The sequence below is a fragment of the Lissotriton vulgaris genome, chromosome 1_1, assembly GCF_964263255.1.
Source record: "Lissotriton vulgaris chromosome 1_1, aLisVul1.2, whole genome shotgun sequence".
NCBI lineage: Eukaryota > Metazoa > Chordata > Amphibia > Caudata > Salamandridae > Lissotriton > Lissotriton vulgaris.
In genome coordinates this window covers 317,370,159-317,390,564 of record NC_141685.1, presented here as the reverse complement: position 1 = coordinate 317,390,564, position 20,406 = coordinate 317,370,159, and the positions used below count along the sequence as shown (strand labels likewise).

Genomic DNA, 20,406 nt, shown 5'->3' with positions numbered 1-20,406 from the left:
GCTACTTCAGAGTCGGGCCCTGCGGCTCAGGGTCTGCTTTTTGGGCATCCATTTTTGAAGGAGCTCACCAACTTTGTGAATACCTTCAGCGGCCTGGATAAGGCACAGGCGTCTCTGCGCCGGACCTTTCGTCCGGTTTTCAACAGGGCCGGAAGAAGTAGGGGGCGTTCCTCCGGCAGTGGTCAGCAACAGCCCTCCCAGAAAGGGTACCAGTCCCAGCGGGGAGGTCAGCAGGATTCGGGATATACCCCACGTTCAAACTTCTATCCCTCCAGAAAAGGCCGTGGCCAGTTCAAAAAAGGACGTGCTGGTGGATCCTCCGGCGGCTACCACGATTCCGCCACTTCAGGTGAGAATTCTTCCTGCATGCAGTGTTGCTCTGGGGGGCAGGATTCGCCTTTTCCTAGAGAACTGGCGATCAATCTCCAGCGATGCATGGGTGCTGGAGACGGTTCAGGGCTTCAAACTAGAGTTTTATCAACCTGTTCGTCAGTTCCGTCCTCCCTTTCCTCTCCATTTTTCAAGCCGAAGTTAGGAGTTCATCACAGAGGAACTCAGGTCTCTGGAGGCGAAGGGGGCGATTGTGCCGACGGTGCGCCATCCTCAGGGCTTTGCCAGCTCAATCTTCCTTGTGGAGAAGAAGGGAGGGGGATCGAGGTTGGTCCTCAATCTGAAGGACTTCAATGCAGGGGTGGTATACCGCCACTTCAAGATGGAGGGAATCCATCTCTTGAGGGATCTCTTGAGGGAACGGGATTGGATGGTCCGTCTAGACCTCAAGGATGCATACCTCTCGGTTCCGATTTTTCCGCCCCATTGCCGCTTTCTTCAGTTCCAGTGGCTGGGGATATGGTATCAATATCAGGTTCTTCCTTTCGGCCTTTCGTCAGCACCGTGGTGCTTCACGAAACTGTTGCGTCCGGTCGTGGAGTCTCTCCGCAGTCGCGGAGTTCGCTTGATCATCTATTTGGACGACATCCTCCTGTTAGCGGATTGTCCAGTAAAGCTTATGACTCATCTGACGTGGACCGTAGACCTTCTCCAGTCTCTAGGTTTTTTAGTGAACGTTCCAAAATCTGTACTTGAACCTACTCAGGTGATAGATTTCTTGGGATTCCAAATCAATTCCCTCTCTTGTCAACTTCTGCTACCTCGTCAGAAAGTTCGTTACATCAAGCGGGAATTGAGGTCTGTTGTCTCGAGTCCGACGGTGTCGTTGAGATCATTAGCTCGAGTTGTCGGTCTTTTAGCGTCTTCTCTGCAGGCGATATTTCCGGCTCCGCTGCATTACCGAGCGTTGCAGCGCTTTAAGATTCTGCATCTTCAGAGGGGCCTTCGCTATTCCGACCACATTCCTCTGTCAGAGGAGGCGAAGTCGGAGATGACATGGTGGTTGGACCACATGGAGGCCTGGAACGGCAGAGCCCTCTTCGGGTCTTCTCCGGAGATTGTGATCGAGTTGGATGCCAGTCAGTGGGGCTGGGGAGCCCGCTGCGGATCGATCACGACAGGGGGACGATGGTCACCCCAGGAACGCTCTCTCCACATCAATTGTTTGGAGTTGCTGGCGGGATCGTTCGCGATCAAATGTCTGTCTCCTCTTCAGTCCCGCTGCTGTATACTTCTCCGGATGGACAATGTATCAGCAGTCCGTTATATCAACAAGCTGGGAGGGACTCGTTCGAGGTTGTTTGCGGAGATCGCCAAGGAGTTTTGGCATTACTGTCTACACAACAGGATCACAGTTATTGCGGAATACCTTCCGGGTTGTCGCAATGCGGTGGCGGATTGGAACTCCAGGTACCTGAGGGATTTCAGCGACTGGAGGCTCCATCCGCGTGTGTTTCGACAACTTCTACGGACTTGGGGCCCTTGTCAGATCGATCTTTTTGCGTCCCGGCTCAATGCCCAACTTCCCCGGTTCTTCAGCTGGAGACCGGACCCGGAGGCTCTGGCAACGGATGCTTTCCTTCAACCGTGGCCGACCTCCCTGTGTTATGCGTTTCCTCCATTTATGATGATCCCCAGGTTTCTGGCCTATGTGACACGTTTTCAGGCGGAGCTGATTCTGATCACTCCTCTGTGGCGGGCTCAGCCTTGGTTCCCTGTTCTCCTGGAAATGACTTGCGCATTGCCATTTCTTCTGCCTCAGAAGCGGAATCTCTTGTTAGATCCGCTTCAGAATCCGCATCCCCTGGTTCAGTCAGGCTCTCTCCTTCTCCTAGCGTAGCGGATTTCGGGGAACGGTGGGCTGTGTCAGGCCTTTCGACGGATGCTACCAGACTCCTCAGCAACGCCTGGGCTCCAGCTACCCACAAACCTTACAGGGGTTCTTGGAAACGTTGGAGTGATTGGTGCGCTCAACGGCAAGCTGATCCGACATCAGCTGATGTCTCTTTAATTGTCAATTTTTTGGCTTCCCTATATTCAGCTTCTGGTTTGGCGTACCGTACCATCAACAACTTCCGTTCTGCTATTTCAGCGGGCCATATTCCCATTGATGGTAAACCTGTGGGGGAGCATCCTTTGGTGTCCAAAGTCCTTAAAGGCGTTCGTATGGCAGTTCCTCCGCGTCCCAAATATGTGGCCTTATGGGACGTTTCGGTAGTTTTACGCTTTTTGGAAGCCTGGCCGGTCAATTCCTTGCTATCCCGCAAGCAAATTTCGGCCAAGCTTACCATGTTGCTGTGTTTGCTTTCCTGCAAACGGATTTCAGACGTTCACGCGTTGGATCTAGCTGGTCGGAGTTTTACTCCTGAAGGGGTTACGTTTCGCCTTTCCCGGCGCACCAAGACTGATACTGAGATTATCTCTTACCCTTCTTTCCCGGCTCGTCCCAACCTTTGTGTGGTCCAATGCCTTAAGGCTTATGAGGTGAGTATTTCGCTTCTTCGTTCTGATGTGCAAGGTCAGTTATTGATTGCATTGCTAAAGCCTTTCCGCCCCGTTACTCCTGCTACATTGGCTCGCTGGGTACGGTGGCTTATGGGAGAGGCAGGTATTGATGTTTGTTTTTGGTGCCCATTCGGCTCGTGGAGCCATGGCCTCTAAGGCTTTTTCGTTGGGAGTCACCTTGGGAGACCTTATGAAAGCTGCTGATTGGTCAACAGATTCTGTGTTTAAGACTTTTTACTTTAAACCTGTACCTACGGTTGCTTCTGTGGTGTTGGATGAGCTTTGAACAAGCATAATCGGAGCCTCCTGTCCTGCAATAGAATTCAAAATTTGCAAACATTCGTGACAAGAATTTTCAATTCTATTAAGGACTAGGAGGCGAGGATTATCCCACCCATGGATTATACATTGTTATACTGACAATTGTTTATGCATTATTCTGTTACAACAGTCTCTATTGCTTTGTCTTCTTTTCCCACCCTTATTTTGACATGTTCCTGTTTTGTATTGGACGTGTATTACGGCTTTGTGTCCTTTTTCAGGCTCTGATCCCAAGTGATGCATCTCCGGTTCCACGTAGGAGTGCCTGTTCTCTTCTCTGAAGATGTTTCCTGTTTTTCTGCCTTTGGCTGTTTGGGATGTCTCCCTTCGTTGCCTTCCATGGACTGAACTCTGCTGTTGCATTGACTGTTTTGGATTGTTTACTGTTTCCTGGATTCTCCTCACCAAAGAAAGAGGAAGTGGGATTGTCTGTATGCTTATTTATACTACAAGACTCTATGGTTATCACCCAAGTGTTTCTGGGTAATGTGGTTTTTTACTTGGCTGCTGGACATTTCAATAAAGAAATGAGACTAGCATAATCCTCGCCTCCTAGTCCTTAATAGAATTGAAAATTCTTGTCACGAATGTTTGCAAATTTTGAATTCCTTAATCATGTGTACTTGATGTTGAATACACAGCTGTTATATTTGTGTAGACATCTTAAAGGAAATGTTGACGCATTTTGGCCAAATATTTTTGGCCTCTTCAGGACTGATGAAAGAAGGAGTGCCTGCACAAAAAATGTATTTCATTTTCGAAAACACTATATACAATTTGAGCGGCCTTATCGAACAATTCTTGGCTCCAGGTGTCAAGCAACACCAATCGGAGTGACCCACTTAGGTGAGCAGTGGAATATTATAGCTTCCTCAATGTTGTCAATGCATCTCGCGTGTACAAATGTAGAAAAAAGTGTTATATTTTGACTTTGATATTATGGCTATTCTATATTTTGAATTTGAAATTTTGTCTGTTTATCGTATTTTATTTTATGTGCACACTTTTTTGTCTTTTTGTCTTTTGTTGCGTTTACATTTTTAACCGTCTAAAATGGCGATATGCAGATTTCACTTAGTCCCATTTCTATTGCCACACGATTCTAGTATAAGCAGAGCATGGCGATCTTCCAGCGGAGTTGTGATCTTGTTTGTCTTTATTAGTGTAAATTGGGGTTTGTGTGCATGTTGTGCTGTAAGCCAGGATCAGGGCAAGTAGCCAGCAATTATTTTCCAATTTCTTATGCTGATATGCCAGCCGCACCGTTTTGTGGGGTTAAGTTGCGGACTGAGTGTTCCATGCCTCCTGTGCTTTCTTCCTCCCTGCCAATGTTGTCTGTTCGCTTGAGGTGCACATTGTAAATGTTTTAAAGTGGGTCGCCGCCTGCATTCCCTCTTAGCTTTGTTGTTGTCAGTTTGGGCCCTCCCAGGCAAGCGAGCCAGCCAGCGTCCATCTCGTCTCCAACCGCCAGTCAGCGTCCATCTCGTCTACAACCAGTGACATTGTTTTAGATTTGCCGTTCGATTTTTGTAATGTGTGGATTTGAACAGCGATTTTGAAAAAGGCGAACTGCAGTTCTTACAAACGTGACAAAAGGCTGTGAATAATTTATTTATGTTTTGCTTTGTGAATGAAACTGGGTTAGCTGACTTGTATAAATTTGGTTGATACCTATTGCTGTCAATACAACTAAGTGGTAAGTCATGTTTTCTTTCTAACAAACGTGACAGTTAAATAAAATACGTTGCTTACATGACAACAAAAGTTACAGTTATTTTAAACCACTAACAAATATATTCTGCATGCATTTTACAAAAACATTATTCAGTGCTTTACCTCCAGCTTTTCTCTTCTATAGTTCTCAAATACGAAAGGAAACACATACTTTTTTCAGTTTAGATGATGAGTGTTTAAATTATTATTTCACTGTATATGGACTGACATGCTAAATATTTCTGATCTAGCAGTACATTTGTTCCCACTCTCTCCTCCCCCTTTCGTTTGAGAACCATACAATGCCGCAGTTTACTTTATCTGGGTGACTGCAATGCAATGTATTTTCTTTCCTTATTACGATGATGTGTGCAAGTGATACTGTCATGGCGGTGACTCATGCATGTGGTGGTTATGTGGCAATGTTACGTGTTTGTGATGACATTTGTGACGGTCTTTTTTTATGTGTAATGCTGTGTACTCCTGTGACTTGTTTTTCTTTTGACTGCTCCTGGCTGTGTGCTTCTGGTTCTGATCCTCACCCCTCTCCCTAAAGTTAGCAAGATCACATCACTTGAGGGAACAATATATAGCTTAGCAATGCCAGGTCACAGTGGCAATTCGTGCGGGCACCGATGGTGTGTTTGGAAACCGCCAGATCATAAGCGAGGCTTAAAGGGACTTTCCTGGCAAGAGGTAAACAGTTCCTAGGTTACAACTTGGACCAAACCTACGCATTACACAAGATATAACAAACTCCATCCCTATTTTTTTAATTCCTTTTTCCATAGTTGTCATTTTATTTTCCACCTTCCCCCCTCCATAACCTACTTCCCATTTTCTGGTTATCCAGCTCCCCATGCTCATACGAATGGAAATAGTGTTATGCAAATATAATAACTCCACTGCAAACAAAAAAACAAAAGTAAAAAACATTATAATTTACTGCGCCAATAGGCCTAACTTTGACAAACTTGAGACCGATTGCATTGCAAATCTTGTATTCTGCTTCCTCCCACTACAAACCAAAACAAACAAGTAAAATACATCAATAGCTCTAACTCTCACAAATACGAGGCCAATATGCATTGCAAATGCTTGTTCTAATAGATTTTCCTATATATTTTTTTAAAACATTATAGGAGCACCCCATCCACATGCATGAATTATTGGAGGCCTACTTCTAATGTTTTTTCAAAACACATAAGAGAACGCACGGCCACCTTGCAAATTTTAAAAACAAAACAAGAAAATCTATTACAAGACAGACATTGTGCATATGGATGATGAACGGTGGCCATCTTGGAATTATGCAGGTCTTTCTCGATGGAGAGCTTTCATGTCCTGGAGTTATCCTACCATACCTTCACACTCTTTGGCAGTAGAGCAACAACAGGCTGTTAGTGAAAGATCGAAATTACAACTAATGAGATTCCCTCATTAAACAGGATTTTAGGAAGGATAAGCCTTGCCCGTGTCCCTTAATTTATTATAGGGGATAATGTCCTGTGACACCCGACTGATATGATCTACAGAAGCTTGCACTGTATGGTATACTTAGCTATGTCCTTCATACAAGATCTGGAGAAATGGGAAACAAGAGAGGAAGAAGAAATACGGGTGACTGTCCTTCTTGTGTCTCTGTGGGCAGCAGCCATCCTCCATCTTGCACTCAATATTTTAAACTAAAAAGATGATCATGAGAATTGTACAATAACCCGAACTATAGTTGCTCCAAAAGGGATTGTGATCAGTATTTATCCAGACTTGCTCTGTTGTTCACAAATCATATTGCCTGGCTAACACATGGCGGAAATAAATTAGCCAGATGAGAAGAGAAAGAGGACGCCCTTCTAGAATGCCCAATATGGTGTATGAGGACAGAAAAGAAAAGACAAATCCTATTGCAAAAAAGTTTTATACACAAAGTGTTTTTACACATCTGCATTCATTAAAAGAAAATGAAGAGGATCCCGGTTTGCAAGAGGTCACTTAGTTTATTTGCACGGGAAGAGCATGCAGAATCGCACCTAAGTGCGCCTGCAGCACTCAACATTATAAATGCACACAGAGCCAGGACCTGCCCAAAATATTTTAGGCTTACTACCCACTCAAGACAGCACGTTGAGGAAACAATTGGAGGTCTGCCCAATCCGTGAGCATTCTAAGGTGTCCCTAAGGAGAACAAGACCAGCAGTTAATTGGAATTAGGACCCTATCAAATTGTGCCAAAAATAGAAGCATACAGAGGACAAAAGAAACGAGCAAAGCAGAGCAAATAGTTATTGCTGCTGTACCTCAGTACATCACGATTGAGTCAGAAAGAAGAGCCTGGAAGTTTTTAAAAAGGCTACAGTCCTTCTTTACTGGATGTCTCTCGAGTCAAAAGCAACGGGCTAAAAAGTCTTTCAGAAAGCATTGAAAATCAAGTCATAACTAAATGTTCCTCTTGAGTTAGATGCATTTTCTTCTCATGATCTAACACAAAACGGAGGGTATGTAGCTTCAACATAAATATTTCCATAAACACGTTTGCTACTCCAATAATGTGACGTTGTTTACTTTAGGAATAATACATATGGCAAAGCTGGTTTTAGCTGATGAGTCAGTATTTCAACTTTCAATAAAAGTTGTAATTGCTATGGAACACATGATGACAACCTAGAAATCAAATGTACTAGAAGTCACTAGTAAATTTGAGTGCCTCACACCTTATTCGTAGCACGTTTTGTCAAGGAAATTTGACTGGTGGCACTTAAGACAATCCATATAATTCCTGAGAGAAAAATGCTCTTGACACTTGTTAAAGGGATGAAGCACATCTCTAATGTAGGTCCTGGAAGGCCGGACCCATGCCAGATTTTTAACATGTCCACATTTATATAAATGTAGTTATCTTAAAGATGTGCCATGGATCAGGCCCTCCAAAATTGGAGAACCCTGTCCTTGACATAAAGTCTCTAGTATTCCTAACGCCTTCCTACTTGACGCCTTAATATCAGTTCGAGTCATAACACCAAAAAATGCCCTTCAGAAGAGGAAAGTGGGAAGTTTATTCACATGTTTGGGGGAATGGAGCATAGTCACCTATTGATGGTGCAATGTTCTGAATTATTATAAAATTAGTAAATTATAGTTCTGAAAGTATGCCCCAGGGGTATCTACACACAATTTTTCAGCCCTTGAAAAGCCACCTTTATCATTCATGAGAAAACAGTTGGGAAATAATATAGTGCTCAAATCTGCAACACATTGACTGAACCAGATTAAGAAGAACGATTACAGTTGTTGGATAATTTTTAAGGAATGTCTGGTATATAGAAGGAGATGAAAACAATAAGACAATTCTCAGTCTCAGATGATGTATTCAAATTTCTGGACTTTTGGAAATGCTGGTCCAGCGCTAGTACTCTTTGCCAAATCTGGATATACTATGATAAAACACAAATGTTCTTCGAAATAAATGGAAAAAACATACAATACCAAAATGACGATGAATGCTTCCTCTTAAAATCACGCTTTTATTTCCAACAGTCTTATACAGGTATGCACAGTTTAAAGGATTTCTATGAATTTAACTGGAATAACATTGTCATTGTCGCTATATTGGTGTGCAAAAATTGACTGACAATAGCAATACAATACACTGTTACCGGAAAATAGTTTGTATTCTTGAAAAAGCTAAAGCATTAAGAAAATCTAACGTTTTATATTATCATCTTGGAAGATTACAAAGGGGTACTCTTTTGTTTCCAATCCAGTAATAATCCTTGTTGTCTCTTCCCCTATCCTCCCTTTCTCACCTTCCCTGCCCTCTCCCCTCTATGCTCCATTTATTTTGCCCTCCATGTTCTTTAAATGTTTTCCCATTGAGACCTAGCTATATGGCCAATGCCCGGTGGAGCTACCTGATAGCTATAGAGGAGATGGGTTTTGGGACTACCCCTCAACCGCCACCTACCCAGCCGGACTTTGGGCAGACTTTTCTTCGTCTTTCTGCCGTATCTCCCTCCTACCCCTTTACCCTTACCCCCTTCCCCTCTACACTTCACTTATCTTGTCTTCTATGCTCTTGTAATTGTTTGTCTAGCAACTGATGTAAATTGGAACTGATGTAATCTTGTAATTTTGTGGAATCTCATGTAAAGCGCTCTGATACCTACGGGTCTAGCCAACGCTATATAAAACTCTTACAATAAATAAAATAAATAAATAAAATAACCGCAACTTTACACGCAGCAATAGGGCTCCCGGTTTTCCGTTTTTATGGATATTTACATATAAATACAGACGGAAATCTATTTTTCCTATGTCTGTATTTATATATAGAAACGGCAAAACACTACCAAATGTTGCCGCGCTGCCGCTGCATGCAGTTTCCTTTGCACGCTGAAATTCATTTCAATCCCTTCCAGTCAGGGCCTTTTAGCGCCCTGATGTGGGCCTACTGGCACAGGGTATTTCAGAGACGGTTCCTTTGAGCCAATCCTTGTCGGATCCAAGCGTTAGTGTGTGGGCATGCCAACACCTCCGGCCTCGCCCTCATAACTTTTGCCCTTCATTTTGGGGGCTCACTTGACTTTATTTCTTCTTTCCCTGCACTACGGACCACCAGCCTTGAAGACGCCTTCCTGTTGCCTCCATCAGCTTCTGTTCCTGCACCGGCCCTTCTCTTTAGTTCAGCATCAAGCGCCAAGACACCCTTGGGTAATCGTGCGCTCAATAAATTGCATAAAATAAATAAATAAATAAATAAATCCACGGCTCCAGGGGATCGTATCCTCTGCCGTCATGTGGGTGGGGGGAGGTGGGGGTTGTTGTCATCTTCACAGTACAGTGCCATGTGTCCCATAGTTTAATTGAGGGGGCCTGCAGAGAAAAGCAAGAGGTTGCTTAAGTGACTGGTTTATAGCGGGGTGGAGGAAAAAGGGCCGCCGTCATGCCATTTCATGATTGATTGGTGCCTAGTTAGCACAAGGGTTAACAAACTGCGGGGGGGGGGGGGAGGCAGCAGGATGGGGGTCGGACCGACTCGAGAGCCATACTTCTGGAGAAGCTGTTCAGCTGCTCAGCTCGTGCATTCTCTCTTGTGTAGAGCTTGGATGGCGTTGCCTCTCAATAGCCAATGGATGCTTCACATCTGGGCCCTACGTTGTTACATGCTTCGTTTTTGATTACATGGAGGAATACAAGTTTCAAAACTTTGAAAACAGTTTTGGGGTGGAGGGAAAGGGAACGCAGTCGCGCCATTCTATGATGATTGATTGCTGCTTAGTTAGCACAAGGGTTAACGAACTGCGGGGGGGGGGGGGGACGGACCGACTCGAGAGCCATGCTTCTGTACCTCTGCGATGCTTCCCTGCTGCTTTAAACATCCTCCTGCTGCAGCCAGGGGTGAGAATGTAGCAAGATTTATGTTCCTAAACTCGGGCAGACTAACAGTGAGCTGGGGAAGCTAGTATTACCTGCACCATAGAGAAAAACAAACAAAGCACACAGCACCTCTTGGCTTGTAGTCTGTCTCTTTCGAGTGAATTGCAATTTCAGCTATTCAGGGGATCGTATCCTCCACCGTCATGTGTGTGGGGGGGGGGGGAGGTGGGGGTTGTTGTCGTTGTTTTAAATTACTGTGTGTGTTGAATTCCTCCTTCACAGTACAGTGCAATGTGTCCCATAGTTTCATTAAGGGAGCCTGCAGTGTCTAAAGAAGAGAAAAGCAAGGGGGCTGCTTAATGGTTAATTGCGGGGTGGAGGGAAAGGGCCCACCGTTGCACCATTCCATGATGAATGATTGCCTAGTTAGCACAAGGGTTAACAAACTGGGGGGGGTGGGGTTGGGGGAGGGCTGCTCAGCACGTACATTCTCTCGTATATAGACAGTCTCTCTTGTGTAGAGCTTGGATGGCGATGCATCTCAATAGCCAATGAATGCCTCACATCTGAGCCCTATGTTCTTACATGCTTCCAGTTTTTAATAAATTGAGGAACAAAAGTTGTGAATTATTTATTTTGCTTCTCTGTACAAACTTTAAAAAGAGTTTCGGGGTGGAGGCATCATCGTGCCATTCCATGATTGATTGCTGCCTAGTTAGCATGAGGGTTAACAAACTGGGGTGTGAGGGGGCGGGATGGGGGTCAGACTCGAGAGCCATACTACTGTCCCTCTGCGATGCCTGCCTGCTGCTTTATACAACCTCTGCGATGCCTCCCTGCTGCTTTATACAACCTCCTGCTGCAGCCAGGGATGAGAATGTAGCAAGATTTGTGTTCCTAAACTCGGGCAGACAGTGAGCTGGAGAAACCGGTAGTACCTGCACCACAGAGAAAAACAAACAAAGCACCCAGCGCCTCTTGGCTGGTAGTCTGTCTCTTTCGAGTGAATTAGGAGTTCTGCTATTCAGTTGTGGATATAAAACATCACACAGCCTGTATTCTAAACTGCCCCAGAATGAAGTATTTACAAGCTAATATGAGTTATTGACATTAAAATATATTCACAAAGTGGAATGCATTTCTAATCATAGAATGTCCCAAATATCCTTAAAAGTGGAAATGCAGGCCATTTGTCTCCCAGCCATGGAGTTTCTGTCATCAGCAATTCTCCTCCCTTTTTCAATAAGAGTAGTTCAAACAAGAAAAGGCAAAATATCCTAGTTTGCAACAAAGGACTACAAGGTGTAGGAGTCACATGACAACCATAATAGTAGGCAGCATAGTTTAATAGTGATTGGACTGCAGAAACAAACTCAGAATTTAAAACGTACTACCATGGTTGGGGAGTCTCTTTAATAATCAGAAATGATTTCTACCCAAATGAACCCTTTTTTACCACCTTAGGATAATCAAAGACTGGGGAAAAACCATAACGCTCCAACTTATACCTTGCAATTTGCATGCAGCTCGTAATTTATTTTTTGGCGCTAGACATCATATACTGCAAATTGACACAGAAGAAAACATTTGTAATTACATTTTCATCAAGGGAAGCATGACATACTAGAAAGTAACTTTACTTGCTTTAAAAAACACAGAAAGAGTAAGAAAAGCCTATCCCACAAAAAGACATCAGTGCAACGACATACTCAGAAGCAAGAATCGCCAACACTGTGTAATCTTTCTTTGAATCTCCTGGCCATTTCAGTGTCATCAGCAAATATTGAACGGGTTTTTAGTGCTCTTCATTTCATTAACAAACCAGAAAGAGCCTCAATGTTTAGTCTCTTGAAACGCACATGTGCTTGTACTACAATGGCAAAGTTTTCAGATGACTGTATTGTGTTGACCAATAACAACCGGGCGCTGGTGTGCATTGTCAATTTAAATAAATGCGGAAAAATACTGGCTGTAGCGGTGTATTTTGCGTGTGGCAAAAATAAATGTGGATAAATACAGAAAAAATGCCCCAAAAATAAATATGGATAAATACAGACGGAAATGGCAAAAAATAAATACCATAAAACCGGGAGCCCTAATTATAAAACACCCAACAACAATTAAATAAACAAATTGATGGATTAATGAGAGCTTGTCGTGTACAAGGATATAGGCCTGTTTCACAAACCTTTATTTCATAGAAGTTCAGGAGTAAGTCACATCCACTAACATAAATATCTTTATGAATTGGGCCCATAGAAAACACTTTTCGCCCCATTTCATGCATGCAGAAAATAGATAACTTTGATAATAGCTAGCACAGGAATGAAGAGAGTATATAACTAGCTTTTAAACCAAAATGTTTTAATTTGGGAAAATTAATTTAGCTACAAAGTCAATTTGAAAATAATTAAGGTCTCAAATGATGTAAAATGTTTTCTATTAAAGGGTGAAATTGCAATTACCCCTGAAATGAGTAAGGACTCCAATGCAATGCACAGCACGTTTTTCAGCCTCTAATTAAAAGCAGAGATAAGGTGCCCCTCATTTGATACATTACCGAGTAGTTTTCCAGGGTATCCAATATTAAATGCTGGACCCAACATTGGGCCCAACAAAACATCTAAATTCAGCTTCTTCCATTCTGTAATAAATGTTTGGCAGTAGTCCTGAGTAAAAGGAGAAAATATAAGGTGAATGGATAAAGAGAGTCTTGTTATTACCAGGATGTTTGAGAAATTATTAGTTTCTTTGTAAAGGTACAATTAAAATGAATTTGAAACCACACGGGGAAGAGTATCAACATATCAAAGAGAAATTATTATGCCCAGAGACTTAAAAGGCTGACGAAACCAATGATGGTGCCAAACTCAGTAGCCCTAAATAGAGTTTTTGAAAATAATTCAAGGCCTTCCTTAGTGAACCCATGAAGAGAGATTAAAAAAAAAAATCTGCATAGTCTGAGAGAAGGGTATGAGAGAGGAGAGCTGTCTCAGGCATTTTTGTACTTTAGATATATAATTACATATAGTGGGGAGGCATATTTCAGCTGAAGTGTCTTTCAGATAAAGAGGTCAGAATATATCAGTACAAGAATGAGGTTATATTTTTCCCAGAACAGCTCATTTGTACCTTCCACGCACAGATAAGAGGAAAACACCTTCACAATTTACAGTGCTAGATACATAGATAAGTTTGAAGATTAGGTAGGATTTCAAGATTGAGTCTGAATTTGCACTGGATTCATGCTGCACCTCACTGATGAGTCCCAACAAGGCTGAAACCGGCTTAGCATTGCTTGTCAACCCAACTTAGGGCCTCATTAGGATGGCGGTAAATCCGCATCCTCCGGGCCGGGGGAAGCCACCGCCGGCCCGGAGGATGCGGATTCACTGCCGCGGCCACAGGAAACACCCACCGCCAGATTAGGATGGCGGTGGGATGGTCGTGGGAACAGCGGTAGATGGCAGGTCCGTCCGCCTCTGATCCGCGGGTTGTTGGGCGCTATTTGGTGGCGGTGTCTGCAAGACACCGTCAGCCAAATTAGGAAATGTGTTGGAATATGCTTTCCGGCGGCAGCTTTTCCGCCGTGGAAAAGCATGTGGAACTTTGCTTCTGGGGGCCCCTTGCGGGCCCCCAAGGTGAAGGGGGGTGGGGGTGCACATGGGGGTACCTATGGTACCCCCCTGCATTTACATGCACAAAGTGGCAGGCACCGAGCGGTGCCTGCTGCTTTGTGCATGTAACTGCAAATCATGCATTTTTAACTTTGCGGCGGGTGCTGCTTCAAGCAGCACCCGCCGCAAGGTTAAATATACGGGATGTGACCGCCAGGGTGGCGGTCACATCCTAATTGCAACGGAGGGACCGCCGCTGCCCCTGCTGATGGTCCCTCCACCTCAGGGGTGGCGGACGGACTCGGGTCCGTCCGCCATCCTAATGAGGCCCATAGTCTGGACTGATCCTATTGGAGTAGGACCTTGGCTGATTAGCATTGGCTGCTCCTAGTCTACAGTGGTGCCCTGTAAGCATGGGCGAATTTTGCGAATCTGGCGTTTGCGAATTTTGCTAATTTGCGAACTCGCAATCCGCAAAATCCGCGAATTCTCGCGAATTTGAGGATTTGTTTTTTTTTTGTGTTCGCAAGGATTTTTGCCAGTTTGCGAGGGTTTTGTACCAGTTCGCAATTCCGAACTTATATGTTGGCTCGCAACGGTCGCGATTATGTTGTTTCTACGTCTGGTTTATCATCACAGGTTCCCAGCACCCTCTGTTTCACCCCTGCCACCCTCTGTTTCACCCATGCCACCCTCTGGTACATCAATGCCACCCTCTGGCTCATCATCACTGTAGATTATGGGGGGAAAAAGCAAGCACACCTGCCCTGCTTCAACTGACATGAATTAATTTGGGGTTGATTTATTAATGTGTCACTGTTTTAAAATTCCAGTCTGGCACCTGCTTTCTTATCTGTAATTTGCTTTCTGTTGCAGTGCAATTTTTTTTTCCAGGACCTTTGTGGCCTACTTGTAGCTATTTTATGAGCCTGCTGTGAGGGTCAGAGCAGGGTCATACAATTGTTGCAACTAGCAACTGAACTGGGAATTTGCAGATTTTTTTTTTGTGTTCGCAAGGATTTCTGCCAGTTCGCGAGGGTTTTGTACCAGTTCGCAATTGCGAACTTACATGTCGGCTCGCAACGGTCGCGATTATGTTGTTTCTACGTCTGGTTCATCATCACAGGTTCCCAGCACCCTCTGTTTCACCCCTGCCACCCTCTGTTTCACCCATGCCACCCTCTGGTACATCAATGCCACCCTCTGGTTCATCATCACTGTAGATTATGGGGGGAAAAAGCAAGCACACCTGCCCTGCTTCAACTGACATGAATTAATTTGGGGTTGATTTATTAATGTGTCACTGTTTTAAAATTCCAGTCTGGCACCTGCTCCCTTATCTGTAATTTGCTTTCTGTTGCAGTGCAATTTTTTTTTCCAGGACCTTTGTGGCCTACTTGTAGCTATTCTATGAGCCTGCTGTGAGGGTCAGAGCAGGGTCATACAATTGTTGCAAATAGCAACTGAACTCTGGAGGGGCCCCAGTCAGGAAGCACTACAGGGAATGGTTACTAATGATGAGCTTGAACTTTTGCACCTGCTGAATGCTTTCACTTTTGCAAAACTCATTTTTCTGCAGAACAGCATTACAGCAACTGTAATGCCCCAAACAAGCTTACTTGTGAAAGTTGATTTCTAATCCAAAAGTGATCCAAAGAAAGTCAAAAGGCCTCAAATCCAAAAAAGTGCAGGCAAATGTCAACCTGAGGAGTTATTCTGATAAAATCATCATTTTCAGAAGGTCTATCCTGCTTGCTAGTGGATTTCTTGTGCAGAATTGCAATTTTTGTAATTTCGCGAGTGCGAGATTGTTGCTGCCCGCCACACCTACATGTTCGCAATTGCGAACTTACACCGCATGCCGCAAAATTGTATCACCAAGAAAAAAAAATCCGCTGCGTGCGAATTTGTGGATTTTCGGTAAATTTGCGAGCGTTCGCGGATTGCAAATTTACCGAAAATCCGCAAAATTCGCTAGCGTAACGGATTTTCCGCCCATGCTTAGTGCCCTGGTAATTGCTGATGGCCGAATCTTTTTCACGCATTCCACCCATCATCCTCTATTGTTTTACTGTTTTGAATAATCCTGTGCCCTGAAACTGTCCATAGTTTGTGGGCACTTCTATAATTTTTGTATAATTGGGTTTGGCTTCACTTTTAAATTTGTGTTATATCACATACTCTGATTTGTAGATTAAGAAATCTTAATTATTGTGCAATGGGTGAAGTACAAAGTAAATGGTGATGGTTCAAACATCATCCAACTGCAAGACTGGTGGATGTAGGAACTGGTTTAAATGTGATCTTCATGCCTGGGAGGGTGGAGCCAATAGTAATCCCAAATGTATGTTAGACTCTGTGAAACTCACGCAGCTATCCAGGCAGCACTTTATCTTGCATGCTTTAAATTAATATCACAACAGTTATCAGTGAAAAGGAGTTTGATGTACTAGTATAACTTGAAACTTTTACTCTATATAAGTTTGTTTGTTAGGCATATTGGCCTAGTTTAAAGAATAATAAATTTGTTGCTATTTTTGCAAAATGAAGACATACTTTGATTTCATCTGGTGTATACTTAATCTGCAAAAGCACCTCTATATTTGTACATTCGCTTTACCAAATATATCTAGGGAAAACAGATTTAACTGTGAAAGCCTCAATTTTCAATTCGACAAAATGGTAAATTTTCAGTTTTGTGCCTGAATTTAAGTATATTTTACTCTCTTCAAACACTCACTATACTCACTGAAAGCAGATTACCAGACAATTAGAACAGCAGTCAAAAAGAGAAAAGGTCACCCAAACAGCCTCGAACTTACATCTACTACACCATGACCATAAATACACTACAATCACAGGAAGCAGACAACTTTGGCATGAATCGATTAGAAATTAAAGAACATAGGGCGTCTAAAATGAGGAAATAATATAAAATCATGTAAATTATAGAAACGTTATATAAAGCACTAATAACACAAAATAACATGCAGTAACTACTGCAGTGGCTCCCACCACAGCTCACAAACTGCACCAAGCGAGTGCCATGTTCAAAGCGCCTACTCTGCAACCATTTTGGTTTAGGAAAACCAACCTGCCAATGTGCACGTTTGTGCTGTTCTTTAAATAAAATCTGAAAAATGGGTGCAATGTGCAAGGAGTTTTTCCCCTGTTGGTGGGTCCATTTTAAATTTTCCTGTGTGGTGGACATGAGTTGGGAAAATAGGTGACTGTCACCCTGCCATCTATCAGGTGGAGGATTGTCACTATGACCTGGAGGCACTTTGGTGGTCAGACCGAATGAGCAGTAGAGGATCTGCAGTGTAGATAGAGCTCTACCGAGCGATCTAACTAGAGAGGGGGACCCAACAGAGTTGACAATTTTTGTGTTTTAAAGGGTCATGTTGTCCCACCTAACGCAGATAGTTTCCTTTTCCCATTGGCTGTCTTTGTCCCTTTGTATAGGATCAGTGAGATCTCCAGCTGGACTGTAGGCAAGCTAGTTTGTTGTGCTATTTGCGGCTTCCATTTCCAGTAAAGAAGCCAGATTCTAAGAGACTCACTGGAAGTTTTGTGAAAGCAGATGTGATTGCTGAGATCTGCTGGGCCAGTGTTATGTCGTACCTTGAAAGTGTGAGTGAGGAGTCTGAATTGAGCTAGTTTCTAAATGGGTAGCCAGTGGAGCTCCTTCAGGTATGGTGGCATGTGACTACGATGTGGGAGGTTGTGAGTGATTCTGGCCGCTGAGTTCTGAATGGCCTGGAGCCTTCTGGTGAGTTTTCTGTTGAATCCAGCATTAGGGGTGTTCCTGCAGTCCAGCTTCCTTGTGACCAGGGCACAGAGGGCAGTTTTTCTGGGTGCTGATTAGGAGCCATTTGAAAATCTTCCTCGTCTTCTTCACATGAGCCTGTGATGACATTGACTTGGTCATGTCAGGTCTGCTGTATATAATGATCCTGAGAATCTTGGAATCAGTGGTGGGGGTGGGTGTCAGTCCTAGCTCTGTTGGCTACCAGGTGGAGTCCCACAGTGATATGCTCTTCCCAAAGATCATGGTTTTGTTTTCGTCAGTGTTTATCTTCAGATAGGTGGTCTTTTTCCAGTGGGTGATTTAAGTCATGCCGGCATTGAACTTGATAGTGGTACTGGGCGTCTTTTATGTGAGGGAGTGTAGGGAGTTGCTTGTCATCTGCAGATGAGGTGAAGGACATCTGAGGTGTACAATGCCAGGCTGATTGACTGGGTCCTTCCAGTCATGAAGGAGCAGATCCATCAGAGCACGTGGTAGGAGACTGTGTCAAATGCTGCAGCGAGGTCCAGGAGGATGAGGGCCACTGTGTCTCCTCATGCGGATGTCATTCATGCTGTGGTTGAGTCTAAAAGCAGAAAGAGTGGTGTCAAGAAATTTGTGGTCATTCAGGTATTCAGTGAGGTGTCTGTTAATGATTTTCTATAAGACATTGAATGGGATTGGTAGCAGGGGGATTGTTCTGTAGTTGACAAGGCTTGAAGGGTAAGCAGAGAATGTCTTCAGCAATGAGAGGAGAGTTGCATCTTTCCAAGCATCTAGGAAGGTCATTGAAGAGTTGGAGGCATTCATAATGGGTATAAGCATGGTGCTGATGAGGTTCAAGCCTCTGGAAGAGGCGCAGAGTGGCAGAGGTCCAATGGGGCCCCCGAGTGGATGTACTTCTTGGTGGCTGCGGTTTCTTCTGGAGGAATGACCGGTCATGTGGATAGCATTGGTTCTTTGGATAAGATTGGGAGCTATTTGACGAGGTCTGTCGGGTCTCCTTGAAGGCTGAAGTTGACATATATGGCGGTGACTTTGTTGCTAAAGAATTGAGAGATATTGTTGCTGAGGTTCTGCGAGGGGGTGATCAAGTTGGAGGTGGCCAATGGTAATGTGAAATCTTTGTGGTGTTGGCATTGATGGGGACTGCCATTTTGGTGGTCTTGCCCATTTGGTAGTAGCATTGTAGGGCAGACTTGAACATGCTCCTGTCTGCATTGTCCTGTGTCATCTCCAATTGCACTCCAGCTGTTGGTGTTTCATTAGTCTGAGTTCCTACATGTACCAACTAGCCTAGATCATATTGTATTGCTGTGTTTTAAGGGGGGTAGGAAGTCAGGCAGGTGGTAATTCAAGTTTCGAAATTCTTGGTGGTTTGGGGAAGACTGTTGCTGTGTTTGGGTCAGTGGGTGTTGAAAGAGGTGCTCCAGTCCTTGTCAGTGATGCTGTTTCAGTTGTGGCAGGCTGTTCTGGCGGTGGCATGTGTGTGTTGGGACGGGTCTGCTGAACTCGATGAGGGCTTGGTGCGTCCAAGACACTGATGTGGGCTCCTCCACTCAGATGTTGTCAAAATTGTTGAAATTGGGTCCAGGAGGTATCTGGCAATTTGAGTAGGTCTTTTTACAGTGTGGGTGAGAACCAAGGCATCCAAGATCTTCATTGAGCGCTCTTGAGTTTGGGGTCAACGCGGTGTTCACGTGAAAGTTCAGGTCTCCAAGTAGGATGTAATTGCTAGTATCGAGGGTGAGTGGCGCAACAAAGTGACTTGTCGATAAGTTATTTTGTGGTCCCAGTAGCTTGTAGATGAGAGCGCAACTTAGGGTGAAGTTGGCTGTGACGTAGTGCTTGAACGACCGGTGTTGCATGTTGGAGGATAATGTGTCTGTGGATGTGGTGCAGCTGAGAGTTTTCTTATGGATAATGGCGATTCCGCCTTGGGGCTTGTGACGTCTGTCTTACCTGGAAATCTTGCAGTGAGGGGAGATGGCTGTTGCGATGTCAGATGCTGATGTGAGGTTCAGCCAGGGGAATTGTTGTGCAGCAGGTCTCAGATCTCTGTTGTGTGGTTGGTAAGTGAGCAAGTTTTGAGGAGCATGTATGCGAGTGTACAGTGTTGTGTAGGTGGTTGCAGGACTGTGTGTGTGTGAGAGTTTGGTGTTAGGTGCGGTCATTGTGGTGAGAGTTCGGTGATGTTAAGTGGATGAAAACTTGCAGGAACATGCTCCTTTAGTGCTGTATCGAGCAACGTCCGGAGATGTGAGTGCGGATGGTCCAAGGATTGTAGTGGCGGGAGGCAAGGATAAGGGTTCCCGATACTGGGTGCATTCCAGGTGCGGACGGGCACAGAGTGGCTTGCCATTGGTGAGCCTTCAGCATGACTGTGACACCCCCTCTGCAAACATCTGCTGCGCGTCTACTCAGTGGAAGCCATTAAATAGTTCCTGGATTAGGGGGAGTAATGATGTCACTTCCTTTACGGATGGATGATGGAAATACATTGATGTCACTTCCTGTGTATATGGATGATGGGAACTCCAGTGATATCACCTCCTTTGCAGACGGATAATGAAAATGGTAACAAAATTAAAAACATTCCCTCTCAGAAAACGAAACCACTTGGCTCAAGCAGCTAGTGTGGGTGCCATTGGTTAGTGCCATCCCCCAGGAATAGAATGCTTTTCATGACTTCTGTTG

General features: G+C 44.2%; 1 protein-coding gene across 1 annotated transcript in view; it reads right to left on the bottom strand.

The window, feature by feature from the left end:
• LOC147747113 (vitamin D3 hydroxylase-associated protein-like) overlaps window positions 1-20,406 on the bottom strand; it is a 639,379-nt gene that overhangs the window by 44,282 nt on the left and 574,691 nt on the right. Inside the window, exon 13 of the mRNA XM_086952364.1 lies at window positions 12,863-12,971. Within this exon, the coding sequence (XP_086808490.1) occupies window positions 12,863-12,971 (109 nt within the window). The remainder of the gene's footprint in view (window positions 1-12,862; window positions 12,972-20,406) is intronic.